The sequence below is a fragment of the Eurypyga helias genome, unplaced genomic scaffold, assembly GCF_000690775.1.
Source record: "Eurypyga helias isolate BGI_N326 unplaced genomic scaffold, ASM69077v1 scaffold1990, whole genome shotgun sequence".
NCBI classification, from domain to species: domain Eukaryota; kingdom Metazoa; phylum Chordata; class Aves; order Eurypygiformes; family Eurypygidae; genus Eurypyga; species Eurypyga helias.
This window is the reverse complement of record NW_010223553.1, coordinates 2256-29165: the sequence shown is the minus strand read 5'-3', so window position 1 is coordinate 29165 and position 26910 is coordinate 2256. Positions and strand designations below refer to the sequence as shown.

The 26910-nt window shown below is 41.0% G+C and overlaps 1 protein-coding gene across 1 annotated transcript; it reads right to left on the bottom strand.

Moving 5' to 3' along the window:
• RTF1 (Rtf1, Paf1/RNA polymerase II complex component, homolog (S. cerevisiae)) lies at positions 1–26629 on the bottom strand. Its single transcript, XM_010153357.1, has 17 exons — positions 26520–26629; positions 16849–16996; positions 15201–15405; positions 12979–13093; positions 11426–11537; positions 10484–10619; positions 9717–9894; positions 8689–8771; positions 7392–7479; positions 7197–7304; positions 6541–6618; positions 5148–5269; positions 4721–4778; positions 4079–4156; positions 2867–2962; positions 2475–2586; positions 1–812 (listed from the first exon to the last, which is right to left on the bottom strand). The coding sequence occupies exons 2-17, from the start codon at positions 16928–16930 to the stop codon at positions 706–708; spliced, it is 1758 nt and encodes a 585-aa protein (XP_010151659.1). The 5' UTR covers positions 16931–16996; positions 26520–26629; the 3' UTR covers positions 1–705.
• Between the last annotated feature and the right edge of the window lie 281 nt (positions 26630–26910).

Below are 26910 nucleotides of genomic sequence, written 5' to 3'. Positions count from 1 at the left end.
TTTTAGTAAGAAGAATCACATTTAATGAGTTTGTTTCTTGCAATTTCATATGCTCAAGTACAGCTGGTAGAAATTCAAAACAGCCGTAAAGAACTGTGACAGACGGATACAAATAGTACTGCAGCTTAAAAATGATAAAAAACACCTGAAAAAAAGTCACACAACCCTCCCAAAAAAATTTACACTTTGAACCTAAGCCAGTTTTTGAAGATTCCCTTCTCCAAAGCTAGGATGAAGGAGGAAGAAGAGGAGGAAGAAAGTGCAGATGACCTTCCAGCCACAAAGGTCTTGCGCCAACGTTTATTCATCATGCCTGTGGTGGTATGTAAGGGGAGATCACCAAGTGCTGATTCTGCGACCACCAAGAGACTCCTATGGAAATCCAGACCTCAGGCTAATACTGAACACAGAGTGGACCAACGAGCTGCATCAACAAAATAAAAACAAAACTCAAACTAAAAGAAATGGGAAAACCCCAAATAGCACAGATCCACATTTGTGAGGGGGGCAGGAGGAAAGGGCAAGAAGGGAGGTCTATACAGTAAATAGTTGAATGGTTTATGTTACAGATGACTGGCAGTTTTAAAGAGTCTCTTCCCAGCTCCATTGCTGCTCCAACCCAGAAGGGAGAACTGAAAAGGGAGGAAGAAAAGGTAGGACATCGTCATGGAGCATGCAGGATCAGAAGCAGCAGAGTGGGTATGCTCAAATAAGCCCCCGCCTCTTTTTGTAGTCCTCCAAGTTCAATGATCGCCGAGGGGCACCATCTTTTGCTGGTGGAGCCTTGGAGGTGATGGCCAGGGCCTTAGATTCTGTGGGGAATAAGAAAAAAGAGTGAGGACTGAAATACATGAAAACTACAGATTTTTACTTGGTGCTTTTGCTGACATCACCACCGCATTTGGCTTCTCCAGCACACATCAGGTTAGAACTTCAGTTAATAATACAGGCAGTATTGAGTAGCTTATCCTCACAGCTAAAGCACCTGCAGTTTGGACTGTCTGTTAATCCATCTTTCTGTCGGTAAGTATACTTTCATTTCTTAAGGAAAGTGCTACAGCACACTAAAATCACAGTACAAACAGCCTTCGGGCTCAGTTCTGGAATCTTTGATAAATCATCATCCTACCCATGACTACAACACACATTTTAACCAATCCCCAGGTTCTTTTGTTAAGAGATTGCACAAAGCAAGATGCCAAAATGGTGTTCTGTCTAGGGGTAAAAAAAACCCCAAAAAACCCAAAATGGCCATACTTAACCCTCCACTTATATTGTGTCTCTCGTCCTTCTCTTTTCAGCCCCCTTCGGGGTCTTTTCATGCCTAACCCTCATTTACCAAAGTTCATTAACTCTCACTATCTGCTTCAGGAAGTCTCCTACGTTTGGCATCCTACCTCATTCTGTAGTTTTACGTCCAGACTTCCAATCTTGACCTAATTTGGAAAGACCACCTCTCCCCTACTTTCCCTTCTTGACAAGGTTTTAAGGCTTTGTGCATTCTTATAGTACTTCCTAAATTGTTGTCCTCCAAGAAGCTTCAGCCATAATCCTTCCAGTAATGCAAAAAATAAAAAAGCCTCGTGAGTCAAATTGCACTGATATACTCTCATGCTTTCCCTCCACTGGATAACAGCTGGATAGGATGAGAGCAAACAGCCTCAAGATGCACCAGAGAAGGTTTAGAAAGGAGAATTTAGAAGACGTGTAGATGTGAGGCTTAGGGACATGGTTTACTGGTGGACTTGGCAGTGTTAGGTTAACACCTGGACTCGATCTTAAAGGTCTTTTCCAACCTACATGACCCTATGATTCTACAACACTGAACTGTTCTTGCCACACATCTCAGACTCTCAAAGTCAAGACTACAGTGAGGAAGGGTCAGCAAGCATACCTTCACTCCCTACTCAGTGTTTTGGTTCCCCTAAAATTTTGCTTCAATACCAAAGTTAGGGAATAGCAATGTGGTGAAGCAGCAGGTTCAAAATCAAATGAAAATATTTTATCCACACAGCACACACACAGATTATGGAATGGGATATCACAAACACCAAAGCTTATCTGTCTGCAAAAGATATAAATTAATGAAGTAAGTAACAAGGTAGATAATAAGGCTTATTAAGTACAACACTCATCTGTTCCCCAGAGATTATGCAAGTTATAGGTACCATAGACTGGAAGAGTACATCAGAACACTCTCATTATCTCCTTTTCCCCCTGGGCATTCAGAGCAAGGATATGGGGATATGTAGGCTTTTAGTCTAACACAATACAGCTGTTGTTTTCTCAGTGGATGTCACTAGCACACATCCTCTCCTCCTCAGCTCAAGACGCTTGCCAAGAAAACAAACCCCAACTCCTTTCTCCCATTTTCAAAAGCCCACCAATATGATTCTGAAAGAACTATTCTGGAAGAAGCCACCTCTACCATAATGAGCTGGACAATCACAGCCCCAAACTCCGGGAACACCTACCTGAACTGGGAACCTGAAGATCAATCTTTACATCAAAGTCATGCACTTTGAAAAGATCTTCTGAGAGGTCACTGGCTGATTTAGAGTTCACATCTTTATCCTTCCCTTGACCCTGAAATAAAAACTACAGGTAAGACTCCAACCATTATCTGTCTGGACAAACGGAGATCAAAATACTTTTCCTCAACTTCTGTCAGAAACAGAGTTTACTTTTCACACTGCTAGAGAAACTTAATTTTCTTTTCCCAAGAAAAAGTTGTTGCTTTCCTGTGATAACATTCCACAGGACACCTATTTCTAGAACAGAAGCATGCACATCTATTAGTCATATGCTTCGAGAGCAAAACGGTGACAGTGGGAGGATTGGAACAGAGACAGAAATGGAAACTTGCCTTACTCATGTCCTTTGGAGCATCTGGTAATACACCAGACCCGTATTTTGCATTTAGCTGGGCAAGGATGGCAGCTTGGACAGCAGGATCTCTGGACTGCAGAGAAAGGAGGGAAAAAAAAAAAAGGAAGAAATCACTTTAAATAAAGTGGCAAAAACCGTACTGCCATTCAGTTAAAACAGCACTCATCCATGAATCTAAAACCACATGAGGTTGTAGATCAGTTAGGTCAATCTTCAGGATCTGAGAGACAACTGGAATCATCCTGATACCTCTGTAATGCATCTGACAGCAACAAACTAAAAGTTATCCTTCAGAAAGTCTTTCTCTGAGAAAATGAGGTAACCTGTTGATATGGTTTGCTCCTGTGACTAATCTTAGCGCTGTCAGATGGATTCATTTTCAGCTTACAGTTCTAACTGAAACATTTTACTAGAGAGAAATCTTTGGAAGATTTTTTGTTTACATAATAGTTGACTACCATAATAAAGCTACTCAATTATGACCCTTTTGCATTAAAAATTCAATTAAATAATTACTTCTGAAAGAAGTCCTGCAATAAGTTTCCTTTTCTATTCCCTTGCCAGTCTGTGGAGACTGATGAGAACCCACCTGACTGGTTGTGTTGTGGTTTTGTTTTTTTCTTTAAAGTACTGATACAGAAAAGGCCTCAACAAAGCCAGGTTGTTTAGAAGTAGGAGCTGACCACCTTGCTATCCATCGTTTATATAGCTAGGGACTGCAGTAGCAGGTTTTGCCACAGTATCATGAAGAAAGTTTGTGCTAAACTACTTTATCCATCACAGGCCCAAAATGCTCTCTCCTTTCAAAGATCTTCTAGGAAAGTTTCAACTAATTAGAAGTGAAACTCACACCTAAAGTAAACTGTCTTCCCAGAGTTAACTAAACCTGAGTAATTCTACATAGAACTCAATACAGGAGTCTAAACCACAGTTGCTTCTCCGTGTACATACCCACATCACTTATGGCCTTCATACTCTGCATTAAAAAAAAAAAATTGCTTTTTCCTTCTATTGGCATAATGACACCAGGATCTCACTTAACTATATCTCACCCTGGCATCTGGAGCTTTAATAGCATATGGCACAGTTGGGAACGAATACAAACCACGTTTTCCTTTCAACTCTCTGCATTACATTGCCTTCTGTTTCTCTGCAGATTGCCTCGACTGAACTGAAGTATTACACTCACATTAGACACTATTGTGGGCTTGCACTGCCGCCTAGTAAAGGGGTCCATTTGTTGGTTTTTCATGCTGTGACTCTCAGCCTGAAGAAAAAGCACATGGTTTTGCAGAGTTAGCTACTCGCACCCTTTTAAATCCTCCCACAGCACCCCGTCCTTGCAAGCACTCATCAGCTATATATAACAGCAAGATCTGAGGGAAACCAGCAACAGCATTACAGACTAAAAAGACTGACACACCCACAATCCTATGCGTCACAGGGCAGAACTGTCCTTATTGAATATAACACAGAAGACAGGTGCACAAATCTCAGGACAGTTAAGGCTTAACCGTTTGTTAACAAGCTGAACTTTCCCTTAACAGCAGTGTTACTGCAGAGAATCGACTATTTCCTTTACTATTTTATTCTCTGAGGTCTCCTTTCCGCTTTCTTCCTTGTACAAACGCACTGTCACTATTACAGTCAGCAATCTGCCGATAATTGAGTCGATCACAAGAATAAAGCAATCTGCTTTCAAATCATGTCATTTGCCTATATGAAAGATTTTACAGATCATTAAAAAACTTAATAACTTCATCATGCAATTATTCCCCTTTGCATCATTTCATCTCTACTTGTACAGAAGTATTAATTCAGCACTATTTACCACAAGAGCCTTCTCAGACTCAACGATATTCCACTCTCTATTTCTCTGGTTGATGTAACTGCAGAAAGGAAAAAAAAAAAAGGGGTGGGGGGGAAGAAAGTGACTGTCATTTATCAATTCCTACACAACAAAATACCCAACAGCATTCTTGCAGCTTCATCTTGATTACAAATTACTCTTAATGCAACACAACTGCTACCTGGAGTATGTGGAAGACAGTTTACATTTTTGACAGTTGAATGACAGATACAAGGAAGTGAAGATGGGCACATGATAACAGAGCCAGCATGATACACATTTCATCAATATATTGTACAGGAAAGACTACAAAATCTTGCCGTTAACTCACTACTGCATTAGTTTCTCTTCTCTGTGTATTTTGACTGATACTATTTAAGAAAGGAAATTCCTAGTATCTGCTTCTTACCTGATTGCAGAGATGTTTTTTGTCCGCTGACGATCCAGGGCCTCTGCTCTCTCTTCAAGTTCATTAAGCTGATCTTGAATCTGTTTGGCCTTATCTTGGTCCCCCAAGTCCTCAGCCATAGCCTTCAACCAAATAGTAACTCGTTAGTCACTACTCTCTACCACAGGGCTAGTCAGAGAAACGAGGGATAGACCCATGAATCAGCCAGCTAACCCTACGCCAGTTGCAAACATTCTACCCTGCCTGATAAGAACACAAGGAACAGCTAAACTCTACTTACAGCTCAAGGCAAAACAGGACTTCTTACTCTGAAGAACTCTGAAAAATTTTGAAACCCCTTAAACTAAGGAAGACTTCCTCCTCATGCTAGCATTAGTGCTCCTACAAGTCAGATTATTTAAGTTCCAGGTTTGATTAAAATCTAATATCGCTATTTACCAGCCCAGGAAAAGAATTATTATTTCTGCAACTGCCAGTTGCCAACTATTTCAGGGAGTTGAGAGTCCCCTGCCACACCACCAGACCAACAACAGGAGCTTATTATGCCACCTGGTGACAATAAAAAGCAACTGCACTTTTCTGCAATGGAAAACTAACAATTTCCATATTCATGTTGTTTGGTCATCATTTTACTACGCAGAATATTTCTGTGAAGAAATACTGTGAAATACTCTGCGTAGTAAAACGACAGCCAAACAATACAGTTAAGCCAAAGAAAGTAGAACTAAGGATTAATACAAACTTTTTTTTGTTTCCCTGTATACAAAACACAAATGTCTTGGAAAAGGGCTGCATAAATAAAACCAAATAAAAGTTATGTCTGTATCTTCAGAGATAATTAAGACTGCTTGTTTACTTGGCTCTGGCTTCACAGCACTGTCAGGTCTATTCATTCCAGGAGGTCTGTGTGTAAAACAGTTCAGGGGCAAGTAAATCTTTCAGCAACATATTCTTTTCAATATAAATTATTAGCCACAAAGTGACAATTCAGTCACTCTTGAGTAAAAGGCAACTTAACACAACTCTTATTTTTCCCATTTTAAAAAGTATAGAAAAATCAAATGTTATTATGGGGTACCCTGGGGGGGAAAAAAAAAAAGAAAGAAAAAGAAAAAAACTGAAGAGTTTCTAAACCAGAACAGTTTAAGACCTTCTTGTTTAAAGAACACAGAAAGAGACAGCTATAATTGTTGGCAATTGCCCTTAGAAAAAGAATGCAACAGCTTTAACTGGGTTCCATGTGGTCTGAACCCAGCAATGAACCTTGAGATCCACCTTTTAGCTGCACAGTTAAAGTCGAGCTTGCTGCTGGCTACCGTCAAACTCCAGATGAGCTCCAGTTCTTCAAAATCAAAGCCTGCATTAAGCTTGCAGGCATCATCTCATCTCTCACCTTCTCCTTTAACAGCTGAGTTTTCTTCATAGCATAGTTTGGAGGTGCTTTCCTGAACCTTTCCTTCTCTTTCACAATCTGTAAGATGCAGCGGAAACAGCAAGAATTTGCAAATATGAAATGTCTATTTCAGTACTTGGACACTAGAAGTAACAGATCAATATCACCTAAGAAATGTACTTACTGCCACAGAATTTTACTCATGCTCTCTCTCTGCGGCATGTTTTTTATTTGTGACTTGCCAATGAGCTCCATTCCCTTCACTTACAACCTACAAAAGTCTGATGCTAATCACATTTGGTCAGCATTAAGCAAGTATTAAACTGCAGAAAATGTGATAAATGCATCTATCATGATGCTGTTAGCTTTTCAGAACTTGAGAAGTAAGTTGTCATACTCAGGTTAAAAGCCCAGAGCTCTGCAACACAATTTCAAGAGGAGGTAACAGAGCACAGAGAATGAAGTAAAGCAGGAGTGAGCACAAAACAACAGCTAAATCACCAAGCTACTCTCTCCAGTTATGCAGCTTCATTTTGAGCTCTTAATTTTCTTATTAGGAAGCAAATACCATGATCATTTTTGCTTAACAGCTAGTGCTATACTCCATGAATTCCTGTCACCTTTAAGCCCCAGCCTCACTACAACACACTGTTTACCTCCTCAATGTCCTGGTCATTAAACTTGTAGTTGAGGGCTTCTTTGATGGACATTTCCTTCTTGTTTATCTCATCTAGTGTGGGTAGCTGCATCCCAGCAGAGAACATCTAAACAAGAGACAAAGAGGTTACTTTTCACTTAAACTATTCTTGGCAGAAGGTTGCTAAGAAGAAACTGAAGTCTGGCAAACTTACCGCTTCCTTCCACTTCATAAACTCACTTTCAGTAAATTCCTGATTGGAGACAAACTCCAGGCGAAACACACGTGAATCACTGCCATGCCTGCAACAAGAAAGTGTAACAACATCCCTCTCTGATGGTACAGAGCTGTGATCTTGGATCCACAGGTATAAACTGATTCAAGAAGCCCCAAACCAGACATTTACGGCTGGTCTTGTGGCTCACATGCTATCTGTTCCTTACTTCAGCCAGGTCAGTCACAGTTCAGGACCCTACTGAAATTACAGCTATCAGCAGTAATGCAGAGGAAAACTAGACAGCAGGAAACAGTTGCTCAGTTGTGGCAGTAAAACCCTCAGAAGGAAACAGACCTCCCTCACACCCAAACCTTACATAACCTATTTGGTAACCCATGGCATAATCTTTGGAAACACACAGCTCCTTCATATTTGGACCAGTAGAAGTAGCCTTTGAGCAGTATTAAATTATCCAATGCTGAAGCCAATCCCTGCCTAATTTTTTATTTATCAGCCAGTCAAGAGCCAGGAATCCCTAAACATTTTCCATGGAGCACTACACCTTTGGCACTACCAGCTGAAGTACTGTACTGCTACTAACCAATATTAAGAATGGTTGCCACAGTGTAAATTTCACTCAAAGCACGGAGCTCCCTCCTGAGGTAGCCTAAGAAGTTACTGAATACCACAATGGATTTAGATAAGACACCTTTTTCACTCCACACTTGCACACGTGCATTCTCCATGTGCCTTCCTGTTTCTCCCAAATGGTTAACGTCTTCTTGTCCTACCTCACCAGGGTGTTTTGTATTGTAACTGTTAATCTTCACCTCATAAGGGCTGTATGAACAACTAAGAAATCCAATACTACATTTAGGTTCTTCCCTCCAAAGTACCATTTCACGTTGTAACAGGTATGCCAGACCCAACCATGTATGCCTCCAAATGACACGTGTTTCTAACATCTCCTTATAACAACAGTGGAGAATAGAGAGCTGCAAAGCTCAAGAGGCACACACAAACAGTCATGGGTTAGTAACACAAAGGAATTGCTCAGGTGTCAACACAATCACAAGTCCTTGAATGAGATTTTTTTTAAATATAATTTCTATTATGCCTAAGGGGAAAAAAGAAAACAACCAAACAAACTCAACCCCCCCAACATTCTAGCAGTAAGCAGTGCAGCAAGGCCCACTCTGCTCTTCAGTTCTCATCTCTAAACCACACGGACAACCTAATTGCTATGAAGAGAACACTGACTCATGAATCAATAAGGATTACTTCGATGTCTTACCTCAACTGTAGTCCTTTATTTGTCCGGGTACCACCCAGCTGGTAAACCTTTGCAGTCTCTACCACACCAGTTATTTCAGCAACCTACAGCACAGAATAAAATGCACAAAAGGAAGGATACAAGACAGGGGTTTTTTTGTGTTCCTAGAATATATCTGGCATACTCAAGCTTTTTTGCTAGAAATCAGAAACCTTAATCTAACTAACAATTCTACCTAGACCACTGAAACCAAGACTCTTCAGTGCACATTATCAAGTACTGATTTAGTTGCTTCATGCATCACCTTTGAGATGACGAATTATACCATCTGAATGCTTGATGTGGTTCTTCTAGCTTAGTTTGGCCTTCCTTAGTTTGGCACACTTTCCTATGTTTCCTATTTCCTTCTCAATTAATATTGATGTAGGTTCACATATGTCCCAAGTGAAATACACCACTGCTGCGCACATACTAAACACAGCCCCTCTGCAGACTTTAAGGCAGTTTTAGAGAATATTATTGCACCCTAAGGTTATGCAGTTCCAGCAGTGAAACAGAAAAGCAACACTGTGTTCTCAATCACCTCCTCTTCCGACACACACCGATGTACTAGAAACGCTTTGTAAAAAAAAAAAAAAAAAAAAAAAACAAAACACCAACCACAACACCCCAAGACCACACAATAACTTGGGAACATTCCCACAAATAAGGAGTGAACATTACTCATCCTTACTTGGACAAAGCAGAGTCCTGAACTCAATTTTGCAACACGATGAGACAAGACAGCCTGAACCAAAGCTGGAAGAACAGGCTTTGTTAGTGCTCCCTCTCTCACTACATAGATCTCTTCTTCACCTAGCTGGTCCCATAGATTTACTTATTTTTAAACCAGTCTCCTCCACTTCTTTGGCAGCAATTATGTTTTCTGGTTACAAGCAATCTTTTTATATTTATCACTCAAGCAATCACAGGTACCTGAGAATTGGTAAGCTGCAAATATTATATTACAGCACTATAAAAAGAACTAAATCCTTTGGAACTAAACTCACCCGATACACAGGTTTGCTGTTGTGATTTCCAATGCCAATACGGACAAAGCAGCCAGTGACTGTCTTGGCAAAGAAGGGCATATGACACCAGCGTTCCAGTTTGTGTCGCGATAATCGTACTCGGTTCAGTTCTTCAGGCAAGGACACTGGCTGGGACTTAGGAGGAATTTCTTCTTTCCTGATTTGGGAAAGGTGAAAGGAATAAGAAAAAAAAAAAGTAGAGACAATCATCAAAAAAGGGGTCCTGAGCAAGGAGCAGCATGAGTGCTAACCAATAAAATTACTAATAGAAGGAATGATTGTTGGCTGCAGAGATATGAACTTAGCATTCATGACTAAGGCTTAATGCAAAGTCCCAGACTTGTGCCCACTGACCCTGCAACCACAAAGCAGAAAGACCCACATGCCAAGGCATCTTATAAGCCAACGTTTTCAGTAAGCCAGCACATATCTCTGCTCTGCTAACATGCCAGCGTTCTGTGGGTGCTAAACTGTAGGACTAAACAAATCTGTAAACAGCAGCGTACACAGGGTTAAAGGTAACCGCAGGGAACTGAAGTTGCAAACCCATCCAAGGCAAATCAGTCCCATGCACCATCATATAGAAGCCAAGGACTCAAGTCTGAGTAACACAAGTACCCCCAGGGGCAAAACCCCTTTAGAGGCACCACTGTCAAACAATCCCCTAAAACAGCACATGTATAAATAAAATGTATCTCTGGTTTTCAACACACACAAATAATCACAGTCTGGTGTTTGCTACTTACTCTTCCTCCTCATCAGAGGATGAGGATCTCGATGAGCGATCACTTTTCTCACTGGACTTATCATCCTCCTCCTCCTCTTCATCATCAGAATATACTTCACTAGTTTTTAATGGCTGTTTTTTTGCAAGCAATTCAGCTGGGGGAAGGAGGAGAGCGAACAAAGGAAAATAAGCCATAAATTTTCTGTAAAAGCTTCCATTTAGAGCTGAAACTATTGTTTAAATAAAAAAAGGCAGATAACCAATGCAAAATTAACAGCTACAAGTGCCACATGTTCAAATACACTAATAAGCCGAGGACTCTACTGCATATATTCAGAGAAAAATCAAGTATTTAAAAGCATGTTAAATCTCAGTTGTACCTATCTTCAGTCTCCCAACATGACTGCATGTAGCAATACAAGATGGGCATAACACCAGGATACACAATATAAAACTACTATGATCAGACAACTCCTTGGTTTTTTGCAAGAGGAAAAAAAAAATCTTGTGTTTGGAGAGGACCACGACAAAAACCCAGAAGAGTAACAAAAAGGGTTGCATCAGAAGTCTGTGGCAAGATGGACAGGATGATGCAGCAGTGAAGAAACAACCAAATATAGACAAGGTAGCAAAAGTTCAATAAATACGGTTGGGATGGTTCAGAGATTAACTAACAGAATCTAAGTGACCAATTCAAATACATGAACTATGTGCCAGTCAATGGACTGCGATGAAAGTTTGCTTTGTTTTCAGACCATTCCAGGGAGGAATAGGGAGAGCACCAGTGTTGCCAAACAATATCCTAGGTGGTCATGTTGGGCAAAAGACCAAGGAAAACACAGACATGGATTCATTGACTCCAAGGTGTAGGATTGTTGCACTAATTAGACACAGGAAGCAGCTCTTCGTAAAGCTGTAATAATGCCTCAAGAATTGTAGCAATAGCAACACACTATCATACCTGTTCTGTTCTTCCTTTTCTCTCTTTCTGCTTTGAGCTCCTCCATTGCCTGAGATTTCTTGTCTAGCTTCTCATCCCGCTTTGATCGCCGCTCTTTGTTATGTGACGTGACCTAAAAACATGCCCAGAAAGTCCCTCAGTACCAAGTGTAATCCATAAATTGAAATGCATTAAAACAAAGATTATTTGCACATTTTGAAAACTCTTCAAATAGAAACTACTAACAAACTCCACTTTGAAGTAAGTTTTCTTTAAGTTCATTTTTACAGAGGCTAAGGAGAGAGGAATCAATCTGAATCATCTTTCTTTTTCCTACTTTGTATTAAAAATGAACATGTATACACTTCAACATTTCTGTCACCAAGTTTTAGTCTCTCCTTCTTAAAGCAGAAATAACGTTGTGTTAAAGTCTGCAATATGGATCCAAATCTTAAATGTTGTAAGTCTTCTAATATTTTCTAACAGGTCTATCTGGAATACCAAGTAACACAGAAAGCAGCTTCTATAATAAGCATAAGAGGCAGTCGTTTGAAGTAAGTTAAAGTAATTTCTGGAAGGCACTGTAAAAGAATTCTGCATAAGATCATTTGATACATGCATATGTATACGTGTCTACACATTATGTATTATATGTACGGACTATACAAGTATACACACACGGAGTTGAGAGAGGTAGGGAGATGAGATTCACTCCACTTAACAGGTGCCTAAGGGAAAACTCATCTCACCTAATTTGATTTAAGTGTTAAACACCTATTTCACTAGAAAATAACATGGAGTGAACTGCCAGCTGGAGATACCCTCCTCCATCGCACAAAGAGAGGTGACAAGAAGACCAAACAATCCACTAGTTCTTAGATGGATAAAGTTAGGCAAAATGATTTCCATCCCATTCTGGGAGCCTATCTGCCCAGACTCTATAAATAGTTAAGGGTGGGCATTTGAAATTACAGTTTCTAGAACATTTGAAACTACAGTTCAGTTACAGGGGCCTCACCCCAAAAACCTAGTATCATTCTCTTTCTACCAGAGGTAGAAAAACTACAGAACTACTTCTGTTCCTCCTCGCATTCAACTTCTCCTTCATAGCCCTACCAGTAGAAACGAAGCATTCTTTCCATCGTACGTACACGCAGAATAATTAAGACAACAGCCGAGCAGTTGCTGGCCAGCTCTCAAACTTTCACTTGCAAGAAAGACCACATATGTAACATTTCAGACTGAATAACAGGCGCTTGGCTAAAGGAACTGCAAAAGGTTACTTTCCTGTTCTCATATGGGAGGACTATTACAGCAACTCCAGATACAGCTGCAACTTGTTATTTTTCATTAAAAGGAGTTACAGTGCATCCCTCAGCAGGCCAAAGATGTTAATTTCCTTAAATGAACCAGAAAGGCTAAAGATAGCTTGAGCAAATAACTGAACTAAATTCTGACCTGCTTACCACACTTACTTAACATTAGGGGAAAACATTAGGGGCAGAGAGAGGCAGCATCTTATCTCCTATTGCCAACGAAAAGGGCTTGTTATGAAGTAAAGTTTCATTTCCCACCTGGGATTCCTGGATCTGTGTGAGTTTTTTCTTCTCCTGCGCTTCCTCTTGCTTTTTCTTTTTCTCTTTCTTTTCTTTCTTTTTGGCCGTTTTTAGTTTCTTCTTGATTTCAAATCTAGTAGCAGGTATTAAAAAAAAAAAGTATGAAAGAATGCTCTCTCCCTGAGTGAAGTACCACTATCTCATCTTAAATTAGCAATCTTAGTAGGCTGTAGGAACACTTCCTAGATGGATAACCGTCTAATGCTATCCTCTCCCCCATTTCCATCCTCTGCCTTCCCTAAGAAATACAAGGTGAAGAAAAGCTGAGCATAGAAAAGTGCAGGCTTACAGACAGCTAAACTAAAGGGCTGAGGAGACCACACAGAAATGGCTACTCCCCAGAAATCCATCCTCACCTTTTCCAGTGTAGTGACCACTGCATGCTGCCCCCAACTCTATAAACGATTTCATATCATTTGAATCTCAACATCTAAAACCTTGGCTGTTTAAAGCCATTATCATGCTATTTTTGTCATGCTTAAACTCCACCCTTCTACTGGCACTGGTCTGTGGAAGAACAGCTGCCAAGAAATCAAAGCGAGTCCTCCTTCAGCAGCTACATTCCAATCAGACTCAGGCCGTTTCTGCAGTCCAATTTAGGCACCTCCAGTTCTACCTCCACAAAATATGTTACCCTAAAATCTTATTTTTAGTCGCTGTGATCAGAAGAGTAGTGATGTCACTGGGACTGTCCTGTGACTGAGATTCCACTGCACCATGGACTGATCATTGCTTTAATGAAGTGTGCATGTGGACAAACACAAGGAAAAAAAAGAAATTACTTAACTTCCAATAATTGAAATTCAAAATGTGTTACCCACATCCATATTACACAGCCCATTCTTCTTCAGCCCTTTACAAATGGATTTTTGAGACAAGAAATTGAAGTGCCAGATGAGCTCATTGCCCTGTACAGTGTAGTGCACAGGCACTGTATCACATGCAATGCCTGCTGTGATCCCAATGAACTCACAGCACAACGTACATACAAAGAGCTGGACAGCATTCTGAAAGATTTAACTTACCATAAAGTTAAATAGCTACCCCACCACCGCCCCCTTACTTCCACCTGCCAATCCCTTCACATAGAACAGGACAAACTTGTTTAAGATTAAATCAGTAACTCAAGCTTAAGATTGTTTAGCTTGCTGGTATCAAGTATTCTCCAGTGTTCATTCTAAAAGACAGACATTCAGTTAACGACAGACATTCAGTTACCACGGAACAGTGAATGAAATTAAAAATATGGTGTCCTTCTACCTGATCTAAATCCAATCTTTCACTCATGGTGAGCTCTTTGAGGAGAGCAGCAGACTACAGAAAACATTGAAAGTAGTATTAAAACCACAGACAGACAGGCTGTGCCCTAACTATGGCTTGGACAAACATACAGTACAGTCTGACAGTAGCTTGTATTGACATGATTTACTCAGATGTCAGTCCTCTAGAGAAATTTCTCAGCAAGTGAGAAAAGAAAGCAGTCACTGAAGAGAGAAGAAACTGGAAAAAGCTTGCCCCACACATGCTAAATCTTTTCTGTTGGACACATGAGGAGAAAACTACCTTTATTACAAGGAAGCTGCCTGACAAGACAGTAAAAAACAAACAAAACCACAACACCTAAGGTAGAAATCCACAAACAATCTCTGGAAAATGACATATCCAACACCACTCCTCAGTATTTCAATCTTTCCCTCTCTTTTACTAGGGCCCCAACCAGCTTCACACCCATGCAGAGGCAACCCTAACACTGCTCAGTGCTCCAGCACTGTTTTCTGAAAAATCCCAGCAGGTCATAAACACCTTACACTTTGTCTGCCTTTTCCCAAAGTATCAGCATGTGACAGCTAGCACAAAAAAAGACAGAAGAGAAAGCAATCCTTCTGACTGTCCGGCATCTGGTGCGAAGCAGCAACACGGTTACAACAGTATCTGACAGAACCACATATACTTAACAGCTGAGAAACTTCCAGAAACTGACTTTTTGAAGAACACGCAGAATTCCTGCCATGTCCTTCTCAACTAGTTACAAGGACAGTTTACACAAAAAATTCTACAGTGAAGCTTAATTCACTTTCTGGTGCTGAATGCTTAGACCCCAAACACATGAGCACAGTCAGCACTCTCTCCATACAGCCGGCCTGAATCTGCTACCAAATATCAACAGGTATAAAATGCACCTTCTCTTCAGCACTTCTCTCTTCTCTATCCGGTTAAACAGCTCTTGCTCTCTCTCCTTTTCTGTCATTTGTTCCAGTCGAGCTCGGTCTTCTTCATCTCCCATGAGGTCTTCTCCATAGCCATCATGGAATTCCTCATCTTCAGATGAGGAATCTGAATCGGAGCTAGATGAGGAGCTGTTGCTTTCCGAGTCAGAGACTTCTCCTAAAACAAAAATACAAGGCAATGAGATTCATCCGGTGCAAAGCCCAACCACTTCATTGTAGCATGTAAGCAAAGGATATCAAGAATTAATTTTACACTCCTCTTCCACTATACTAAAAGCATACATATCAAGAAAAACTATTTCCTCCTGGATTTAGCTATTGCTGTAATACTTTATTCTACTGCAAGTAGAACAAGCAAATTTCAGGAAGCCTTTTGGTTAGAGTGTTAGGGTCTTAAGACAAGATTTCTATGCCTGTATGCTTATGTCCCTGAAAAGTTGCTTGTACACCCATAACTTTGTGTGTGAGGACACCTCAACTGCCGCTATTAACCATCGCCAATACACCTGATTACAGCAAACTGAAAACCCAAAATCCGTCATTCAAAGACTGCAACATTGAATTGCTACATCACAAGATAAAGTTGTCACACGCTACGTTCAGGACTGGCAAGGCCATGATGCTAACCCCATTACCGTATCAAGCCTTTCACATGGGCTTAGGGAACAGCTGACTCCCCAGTAATATTGAGTAAGACCACCTTTAAACCTGAGCTAAGCCCAAGTGCTTTGATTATCTCACCTAATCAACTACATTACACCAAATCGCAAAAGCAGACATTAGAGATCTTTCTTCCTCTTTCATTCTGATCTCAGTATTTCTGGAAACTTAAGGGCTTTGCAAGCTCACACTGTGAAAAACCCTGATTGGTATACACTGATACAGGTTCAGTGACTTCATGCTTTGCTGTCTTGGCTTAAAACGTAGAAAGTAGACTTAAATAGACTTAACACTGTAGGCTCCTTCACATTCCTTCTGAACTGTTTTTTCAGTATCAACTGAAATCACAACTAACCACCTGCAAACCTTCAGAGGCACAATGAAAACAGGAAAGAACACAAAGTTTGCCTAGCACTGGAACAGATTAAGTAAAGAAATTCTGACAAAGTTATAGCAATGATTTTTTCTTCTTCCATTTCATTACAGATGTGCAAGGATATCAATTCAGAGCAAATGCATAAAAGATAAGCTCCTATTTGCAAGACACCATGCTACACACCTCACCTTCCATCATCACAGGAAGTTTGGGAAGGGAAAATACATCAACTGGAATAAAAGAAAATGCTACCCATACTGTAGATGGGACATGCTAGAAGGAAGGCAAGAATTTTCCAGGAGAGTCAGGTAATGAAATCTGTCATACACTCTTCAGCTGGAACAGTAGTGTTACATTTGTAACAGAGTGCTTACAGCAGTGATATACCGAATTTTATGCACTTCAAGCCATGGCAAGTTTAAGAATCATCCAGACTACCAGTAACACACAGAAAACTCTTTAAAGATAATCTTTAACATCATCGTTTAACAGTACCCTGCAGCGTGCACAAGGGGTAACTTCCTTGGAATCACACTGTAAGGAGAGGCACGTGTGTTATCTTACCCTCTTCAGGTGCAGAGCTCTCCGCCGAGCTGTCTTTATCTGAGCTGCCTGAAGAGGCAGCTTTGTTTGTCTGTTTCTTCATGGCTCCTTTCTTCTCTGCCTTACCCGCCTTTCCCTTTTTTTTGTTTTTAGAACCTCCAACAGTCCACTGCAAGGAAAGAAGCAAGAAAAGGATCACAAGACACGAACATCACTCTTCTCTCGCGCAAAACACTGGCATAAAACCAACTGAGAAACAGTCCAATACAGCAACTAATCAATCATAGGAGGGGAAAAAAAAAAAAGACAGCCAGTAGTAAACTTATCAAATGAAAGCACTTTACAAAGTTTTTTAGGGTTGAGGGTGAGGTGCTATGTGGTTGTTTTGTATTTTTTTCTTAAAAAAAAAAAAAAAGCAACACTGTTATCAGTGCAAACCAGCAGTTGGTAGGGCACTCCTTTTAAACGCAGTGAAAACTTCAGAGCCTGCAATATCTGCCAGGAGAAAAAAGGTACTGAAAACATTTTCCTAGGAAAGTAATTTTGAAAAAGTGTCCAACTTTATTTGTAAAGATTAGCTTCAATTTACTGCTATTAAACAGCAGCAACAGATATGTTCCCAAAACTAGTTTAACTCAAGAGCAGATTTTGGATTTCATGAAGGCACACCCATTATACATGACAGTCTTTCCAAAACCCTCAGTATTAGCAAGAGTACACAGCACCTGTATTTTTATGCAACAAACCAATAGCTCACTCCCTTGTAGACAGTCTGGTGCCACCCCCTGCATCTACGTACACAAGTCAGAACCAAATCAGAATCAGAGAAGTCAGGAAAAAAAAGAACAAAAAAGAAAATGTCAAATCTTAATTTTTTAACATCATATCTTCAATTAATTTAGACTGCAGTTTCCACAGGACTTACACCATCACCCACACACAGACAGCAATTTCATATCCCAAAGTCACAGAAGAAAGAATTTACCTCACAGTGTGATTTCTTATTAGAATTTTTGCATTGTGCCAACTATCTGAATAAAGCCAGAAAGGAACAGAACCAGTAAGAATTGCCTGTGTATTATTTTAAGGCCTTGCATTATTTTCCACTTTACTACCTGTCCTAGCAATTCTCCAGGCATAAGACCTTCAGGCATAAGACAGTTTCTTTCTAAATATTTTTTTTTTTTTTTACACTGTTATCCTCTTCATACCTGTAAAATACTCATCTTTCATGCACATCACCATCTCTTCAAGCTTGCAATCTACTGAAAAAATGTATTCCTAATTCAAAAGAGCAAAGACTCTTTTGCTAACTGAGATCTTGAGCTCAAAGTTACTCTAACTAGAAAATCTTCAGAGAGACCTCAGGTGCACACAAACTTCAGGTTTCTCACCCATTCACCCCTTCCTGAGTCATGAATTATGTCCATCTCCCCAGGCAGTAATAATTCCATCGAATTTGACGATGCCTTCTGCCTGATTAGGATTCAGAGAAACCAGACATTCAAATACTCTAAAAGAAACCCAACCGAGCAGTCACAAGCTACTACCTGACCTATTATCATCTTTAGAATTTCCTAGGTTTTGCTGAGTCTGACATCCGGCCTTAGACCACCCATATTACCACCTGCTGCATCATCCACTTTTGAATACACAGCTGATGCTTAAAGTATCTGTCAAAGGTCAGCCAGCAGTTTTCTGATGCAGAAGCACAACTACTTAGTGGTGAGCCTCCCATTGCAATCCATACCCTGTGCAGTTATCCCAGTCTGTCATGGTCCACAGGATAGGTGACAAACTGCACAGCAAGCATCCGACTTTGCATCAGCCTGAGCCTGTACTCAAGTCTTTATTGGCTTCCACATTAAAGTTTTATTTGTTCAGTGTTTACAGTACTGCTGCCTATTAATATTCCTGGTTAACTATGGCCATGTAAGTCAGTTAAGAACAAAGTTGTACCCTGTCTGAATCTGCTCAAACCTCAGTGTTAAGGAATCATCTCCTAGGTACTACAGAAAAGCGCATTTTTGCGATGTGTTCAAGAGCTCACCTACTGCCAGCATACCCGTGAAAGCTCAACAGCGAGAAAGTGAAACTGAGTACTCAGCAGGGAGGAGCAGAGCCCTCTGAACCAGGGATGCAAAGGTAACTCCTTCCCAGAGCTCTCACCACTTTTTAGCGTTCCAACACTGAATTATATGTCAGCATGCTGTATAACAAGAAAGAAGCACGGAGAAAGCCACAGGAGACCCCACAGATATATCAAGACCTTGAGAGGTCATGCTGAGATGAAAGAAGGTAAGATCAGATAAAACCAGCAGGACTTCAGTGCTTAATAAAATGTTTTACAGCTATTGATACATGCATTACAGGTCACAGTCCTCAGCCTTTGACCCACAAGCAGAATTGCTGAGAGAACCTGGGTCCAAGAACATGGGACTAAAGAGGAAGCTGTCCCACCACCTCTTGAACAAACAAACAAAAGTAATAAAATCCCCCACAGTCTAGGAAATTTTGCTCTGGTTTCTGATTCACCCTGGATATTACAATTCATCTTGCTTTTGTTTATGCAAACAACCTCTACATCTTTTAATTCACAATAACTGGTTGCCACCTACTAGTTTCAATGCTGTCACAAAGCTAACTTTTTCCTCACCCAATTCAGGTGTTTCAGGTGTTCCTCAGCTACCCCAATCTCTCATGAATGCCTGGTCATTCCTGGTACCACCACAGGACAAGACAAGGGTTCCAGCAAGCCTTAAGGACAAATAAATCCTCAAATCCAGGACGTAGTCAGTGCGAGGCTCTTTTAGGCTCATAGACTGCTCTACAAGCTCAAGGAGCATCAGCTGTCATTTGGACACTGAATGACCTCTCTGTATTGTTCAGAGAGACTAGCCAACATCAAGTTTCTCCTTACATCAGAGGAAGACATTAACAGAAATTAGCAGGTTGGGGGCAGGGGGGTGGAGCGGGAAAGGCCATACTGGAAAGCCGCAAGTTGCATGGCAACCTGCAGTCAAAACTACAATCTTGAGCCCCTTCCTCATGCTCTAGCACACCAGTGGAGATCAGAAACGCAACAACATGTTCGCATATAACATCCAGTAAAAATGTATATGCCGTTATAGCCAGAAGCATTCGTTTGCTCTGTTTCCCTTACCTCCATATACTTCAAACCACCACCATGTTTTCCAAAATCTGTCCTCTATTGCAGCTTCTCCTGGTTCCCTCTTCCATGTTCCAGTCAGGCAGAGCCAGTCAATACTTCTCTCGGGCTTTCCATGACTAGAACATCTCCTCTAAACAGCCCCTCTATTCACTGCTGCCTCCTCAGCCACCATCTGGAACCTCTGTGATTGCAGTCACAGCAAGTTAATAAGCCCATGCAGAAGTGTGCTGCAACATGGCTTTCTGCTAATTGTTTAGCACTATCAAACAACAGAGCTTTATGGTTCATCCTCAGGAAGTGGCCAGACAAGCATTTCAATTTTTCTCTTGCTTCAAAGGTCCACAGTGCTAATAGCTTGCATATTTCCCCCAAGAAGTCCAAGTTAAGGCACAGTACCCAGAATAGACTGCCAATAACAAGAAAAAAACCCTCACCCAACATTAGAAATCAGCCAGATTTAAGAGTCAGTTGCTACAAAAGCACTACACAAAATGATTGAAGAAAATAATTTATAGCACAACAAATCTGGAACATATTTCCACTGGGGAGAAGAAATGAGATCGAGGAGGGAAGAAAATAAAAAAAAAAAGAAAAAAGGGAAGAGTGAGCTCAGAGTGCAAAATGCAGTAGAATCGGTTTAGCCCCACTACTCAAATAGTTGATATTTTCTTCTATTCACACAATACCCAAAAGCATTATCCACCGAGGTTTTAATTTTGCAAATAGGTATTCTCCCTGCTTCTTTTTTTACATCAGACTGGACAGAAATGCACAACCAAGGTTACTGACCTGACTTTGCCATATCCCTTCCTCTTGGATATGGCTGTTATAAGCAAAAGGCAAATTACAAGCCACAACATCACAGTGAAACGGGTCCTTTGCCCATGTGCTCCTTCCTAAGCCAGATAAACTTACACGTCATGACAACATGACAGCTTAAGACCATTAGTCCAGTTTACAAACTTTCATCCATTCTCCTCCATTCATACAGGGAAAAGGCAGTCCTCCAGGCAAGTCATCAAACTGCAGCTTCAGCCTGCCTGAAGACAGCAGCAGGCAGTACAGGTATGAAGATAAGGCAGCATTTCCTCTCTCCAGGGTTTCTCAAGGCTGGGAGAACTCTGAAGACAACACTCTGAGAGCTATAAGGAAGAAAATGCTCTCTACCATTACTGTTAAAAAAAATTAGTAAATAAAAATCCTTTGTTACATTTCTTGCCTTTCAGGGTTTGTACCTGTCATTCAGACACCTCAAACACCTTGTCGTGATTTAACCCCAGCCAGTAACTGAGCACCACACAGTCACTCACTCACACTCCCCTCAGTGGGATGGGGGAAAGAATTGGAAGAGTATAAGTCAGGAAAATCATGGGTTGAGATAAGAACAGTTTAATAATTGAAATTAAATAATAAAAATAATAATAATGAATTGTAATGAAATGGAAAATAATAAAAAAGAGAAATAAAACCCAAGGCAGACAAGTGATACAAGTGAGAACAAAACCAATTGCTTACCATAACTGACTGATGCCCAGCCTGTCCCCAGCACCACCTCCCCAGCCAGCGTGCCCCCTAATTTGTATGTTGAGCATGACATTATATGATATAGAACATTCCTTTGGACAGTTTGGGTCAGTTGTTCTGGCTGTGTCCCCTCTTTCCAGCTTCTTGTGCACGCCCAGCCCCCTCGCTGGCAGCGCAGTATGAGAAGCTGAAAAATTCTTGACACAGTGTAAGCACTGCTCAGCAACAACTAAAATATCAGTGTGCTACCAATACTGTTCTCATCCTAACTCCAAAACATAGCACTGTACCAGCCATCAGGAGGAAAATTAACTATCCCAGCTAAAACCAGAACACACCTTCAGAATGGAAAGAGCCCAGCAATTGGAAAACATAAAGGACCATTTTTAGAAACAAAGAGGTGTCAAGACCAAAATGGAAAGGAGATAAGGAAATAAAGGAAACACCTTCTGAAGGCACAGAAGAACGGGCTGAAAGAAGGCTTCATGGGCCAAAATATCACCAGACACCTAATCCATCCTTATTGTCATGCACCTGTATTGAGTCCTGCTCAAAGGAGCTCACAGAAAGGTAAGTATGGATAACTATGGGGAAAATAAAGTCTACCTATAGCAGGTTCAAATTCAGTTTCATCTGCAAGTTAACATTTGCTCTGGAAGTATTTTGAGAGGTCCATGTGTTGAAAAATGGCAAAAACTGCTGAGTGACAACATCAACATGGCAGATATCAAACACCAAAGAAGCAGCACTCTCCATAACCAAAACAAACCTGGGGATGCTATTGGCTGTGAAGACCTGCAGTGTTTCATTTTGGAAGCCTGGACCAAACAGCATGAGATGACAACAGCCATAAAACACTTGGTCAAGGAGTGCTTTGCATGGCTCTAGCATTACCAGCCAGCAAGCATCAGCTGGACTAACAAAGGCTTAATGATTTCTCTAGATATTAGACAGCGCCTTTTGACTAGGCTGTTCTCACCAAAAACTGCTCCCTGGGTACAAAGGAAAAATTCATTCAGTGAAAAAAAAATTAAATAAAAATCACATATTCAATTCCAATACATCCACGAGTTTGTTTTTGGAGCAACCTGCTCCACGTCAGAGCTCCCGCAGACTCTCACACCACATAAATCAAGTCCCCAAAAGTTATTCCCATGCTAGTTTGCAATTTAAAGCAGCTACTTGCAGACCAAATTTTACACCTATTTTGTCCACAGCTGGTTCATATTACTCCTGTGGACATGCTAGTCTCCGCCCACTTAGCCTGGCTATTTAGATTTGCATTTGCACTTTTTTGGGGTGGGGGAAGTGACAGCACCTCTTCTCCTGAAGGAAAGCTTTACTACTGCACCAATTAACAGCTGAAGGAAACAGTCTCAAAAAAAAAAAAAAAGTCAGTTACAAAGCACACAGCCTATAAGACCGTGTATAAGATTAAAGCACAGCTCGTTTCTAATTTCCTAAGCTTGGGGGGGGGGTTTTTTGGGGGGAAAAAGGATGTCAAAGGCCTCACATGACTGGAGAACCCACTCGTTCCTGAAGGTCTAACGAAGTAGTATTATGAAATAAAAGCACACAGGGAAGGAAGACATTTAGCACTGTACTCTCTACAAACCCACAAAAGACACCCCCAAAACAGAAGAAACACATGCAGTTTTCTGCTAATCTGTGGTTTACTAGAATGCTCTAAATTGAAGTGCGCAGTACGCAGATCCAAACTTTCAAGTCCTTTCCTCCTAACAGGGGCATGCAGCCTTGTAGGCCGACTGATTTCCTCACTGGCCTGCATGACCACCGCTCACCTCCTTCATACCACATCTCTCGACAAGACCTTCAGCTATGCAGTTTCCTACTGAATCTGCACATTTACAAAAAAAAAAAGGCATAAACAGATATTCCTCGTGGAACTCCAGCCTAATACCAAGCACTCAGGATACAACTTTTCTTGTCCTGGAAGTATCTTCTGCTGTCACCCTAGAGATGTCAAAAAGGCACATCCAAACCCCTCACAACATTTCAATAGAAGCAACAGGAGCTCCTACGCCACCGTGGCTTTCTGTCTGATCTACACTGATGTTAGTGAAGTCGTTGCAGTAGTCATCCAGGCTTCGCCATGCAACAGAAAATCTCTTGCTGTAAGCAATGACACCAGGATAAAAGGAAGATCAAGAACCCAGAATTAACCTACTGCACCTGAGGAACACCATCCACACAATGTCTTCAATAAGCAACAAGGGTACCTCAGGGACACATATAGCTCTAGTAGCCCCAGTAGCAAGCTGGCTAACAGCAAACTGGTTATGTGCAGCAGGCTAACAACAGTTTGGGATGGCAAGCTCTTGAGCAGTCACGGCCACACGCTGCTCCACAAACGAACTGTCTGCCTACACATCTGCATTCGCCTTAGTGTCTCTCTTTGCAAAGGGAGTACTTCTGATTGCAAAGCCCCACAGCCATTGCTACTTATCAGTTCTCTGAACAACAGTTCATACTCGATTCAGTCATGCACATTCCACAGACCTCCCCAAAGGTTCAGAGCATCTCTCCTATTCGCTGCCTGCAACTCACCTTCAGTCCCTTGGCTAGGTAATTTGATTCATACCACAGGGGTCCTTAAAGTGTTACAGAACCCAGCGTCTGCACCCTGAACACCTGATGCGGCCAAGAGCTTCCACAGAAGCTCATTCTCACCGAGACACGGAAAATAACATTGAATATCTGCTGAAATCCCTTGGGCACCACTGTATAGATGTGGCATGCTGTCATTTTGTAATTCCAAAATGCACTTTCTCTCAAACACCCCACAAACCTTTCTCCCTTTAAAGAATGCAGCATTAGCCTCTGAAGCAGAGACTTAGGCTCCTTTCCTGTAGATGCAACATCGCGACAATCTGGGAACGTTTAGCGCTTGCCGGAAACCACAAAGGATGCGCACACTACAAAACTTGCATGGAAGCAAAAGGGTATGATTAAGCACGTTTGCCCAGGGCAACAGTTTCCATGCTTTTGCCTCAAGGTCCTCATCCTGCAGAAAGTCCACTAGGACAATTTCAACTTTTGGACCCCACTTCTAGACCCCAAGGTTGAGCACACTTCAAACCAACCACAAGAACACAAACCACAAAGGATGCGCACACTACAAAACTTGCATGGAAGCAAAAGGGTATGATTAAGCACGTTTGCCCAGGGCAACAGTTTCCATGCTTTTGCCTCAAGGTCCTCATCCTGCAGAAAGTCCACTAGGACAATTTCAACTTTTGGACCCCACTTCTAGACCCCAAGGTTGAGCACACTTCAAACCAACCACAAGAACACTGATTAAAATCAAAGTTGTTCAGCATGGAATAGTGTAGTCAAACCTAGGGATGTACACAACTGAATGACTGGCAGAAGCAGAACTGTCAGAACTCAGCCAGTCCCTCCCTGCTGTGACAAGCAGCAGTTCAAAATGCATATTTCAGGCACAGGAATAGAAGCAAGTGTCCTAATTACCTCTTCTCTAAATCTTTTCCTCTTGCTACATGGAGGTCAGAAAGAACAGAATATGTTAGGAATGATACACAGATCAAACGCACATGGTGCAACAGACACACTACTGCACCTGCAAGGTCTGTGCAAATTCCTGAGTGATACAAATACACCGCTGTATTCTACATACAACAGAAAGGTAGACCTGACTTGCAGTTACACAAGCTAAAATTAATCATTTGAATATTATTATTTATCCTGTCAGTTTTCAGAGATAAACACAGAAACAGAAGAACTTATCATCCACATGCCCTCCACACCCAAGTCTACTTTTCCAGACAAGCTGGTGTCCACACGGCACAGAATATACACAGTGACAGACCGAGCGGTCACCCAATAACAAACCTAATATTTAGTCCATTCATAATTTTCTCTCTCCTCATGCCTTAAGTATATATTAGATACAGGTCACTTTTTAAATTTTTTTAAGATAAATGACCTCACTACATTGTGCAGAAAGCTCATGTGCTGGATTCAGCCAGGAAAGGGTTAAATCTCTTTACTGTGGCTGCTAGAAAGCTGTGTTCCTGGATGCAGCGAGCAGCACCGATAAGTTCTTAGCTGGCACTGAGGAATGCCTGTACCTGTGATAAGTTCTTAGCTGGCACTGAGGAATGCCTGTACCTGTTTCAAGGTCTTTTCTCCGCTTCTGATACATTCGAGACATTTGTAAGCCTTCAAGAAAGCGTTTTTACTCAAATACCTGCATGACCTGTTCGTCAGTTCCTCTGTTTTAATAAGTGTATTTCAATTTTCATTTACAGATGAAAGCAGAGACTTTCAACCAGCTCTAAAATGTAGTACCAAAAACAAATAATAGAAACAGATACAGCAGATAAGCACTGCTATACAAGAAAATGAGAAAACCCTGGAACAAAGTTAATTCTAAACTCTTCCTGTCCTACTTTCTTCAAAAATGCAAATAAAACCACACACTGTCACTTGTTCAAATGACCAGACAAGCTAGTTCACAGTGGAGTTCTTGGAAAATCCAAGTAGCTAAATACAACAGTTTTACCATCTGCCTTGACCCTCTTCTTGTCTGAGGAAGGAAGCTCTCTCTTCGAGCTGAAAATCTCCCCCTTGAATTCAGAATCCAGCTTTAGCAGCTTCACTGCTACTTCAACCACAGGCATTACACAAGAAAAACACTAGTTTTTAGCAGGCAGATCACCAGAGCGTTTAGACCACATGAACATGGGATTAAAGAGGCAATCATCTTTTCCACAGACATTCACACTATTTTGATATGGTTACAACTGAACGTGCATTAATGACAAGAAAAAAAGAAGTATTTCTGAGCACACATCATTTGGGCTTAATGAGTGTCCATCGGTTCCACTGATGGCCAGCCTCACTTTATGAAGTCAACAGGCTAAATATACTGTATGATAAATACACTTTCACTGCTTAGGTACAATCAGACAAATAACCCACAGTAATCTCACCGATAACATGACAAACTCACCTCATCATCACTGTCTGACGTCTCAGAGTCTGAAGACGCTGTAGGTTTGCTCACAGGTGGCTCCTTTTCTTCAGAGTCACTGCGTTTCCGTTTGGCCAATGACAAAAGCTCCTGGTGTGAAAAAAAACCCACACATTTATCTTAAAAATCTCGTAATGAGTTTTACCAATCCAGGTCAGTGCATATGCACGTTCCCTGTGATATCTGAGCTCATGTCAGTAACACAGTATAAGAACGTTTCTCACAACTATCTCCACCAACTAAGGAACAAAGTCTACTTATGTTTCATAAATATATATATACACACACACAATTTTAATATAACGGGATAATACAAAGGATTTTGAGGATAACAAGCTATAAGAAGCAAATACCACTAATATAACTTTTT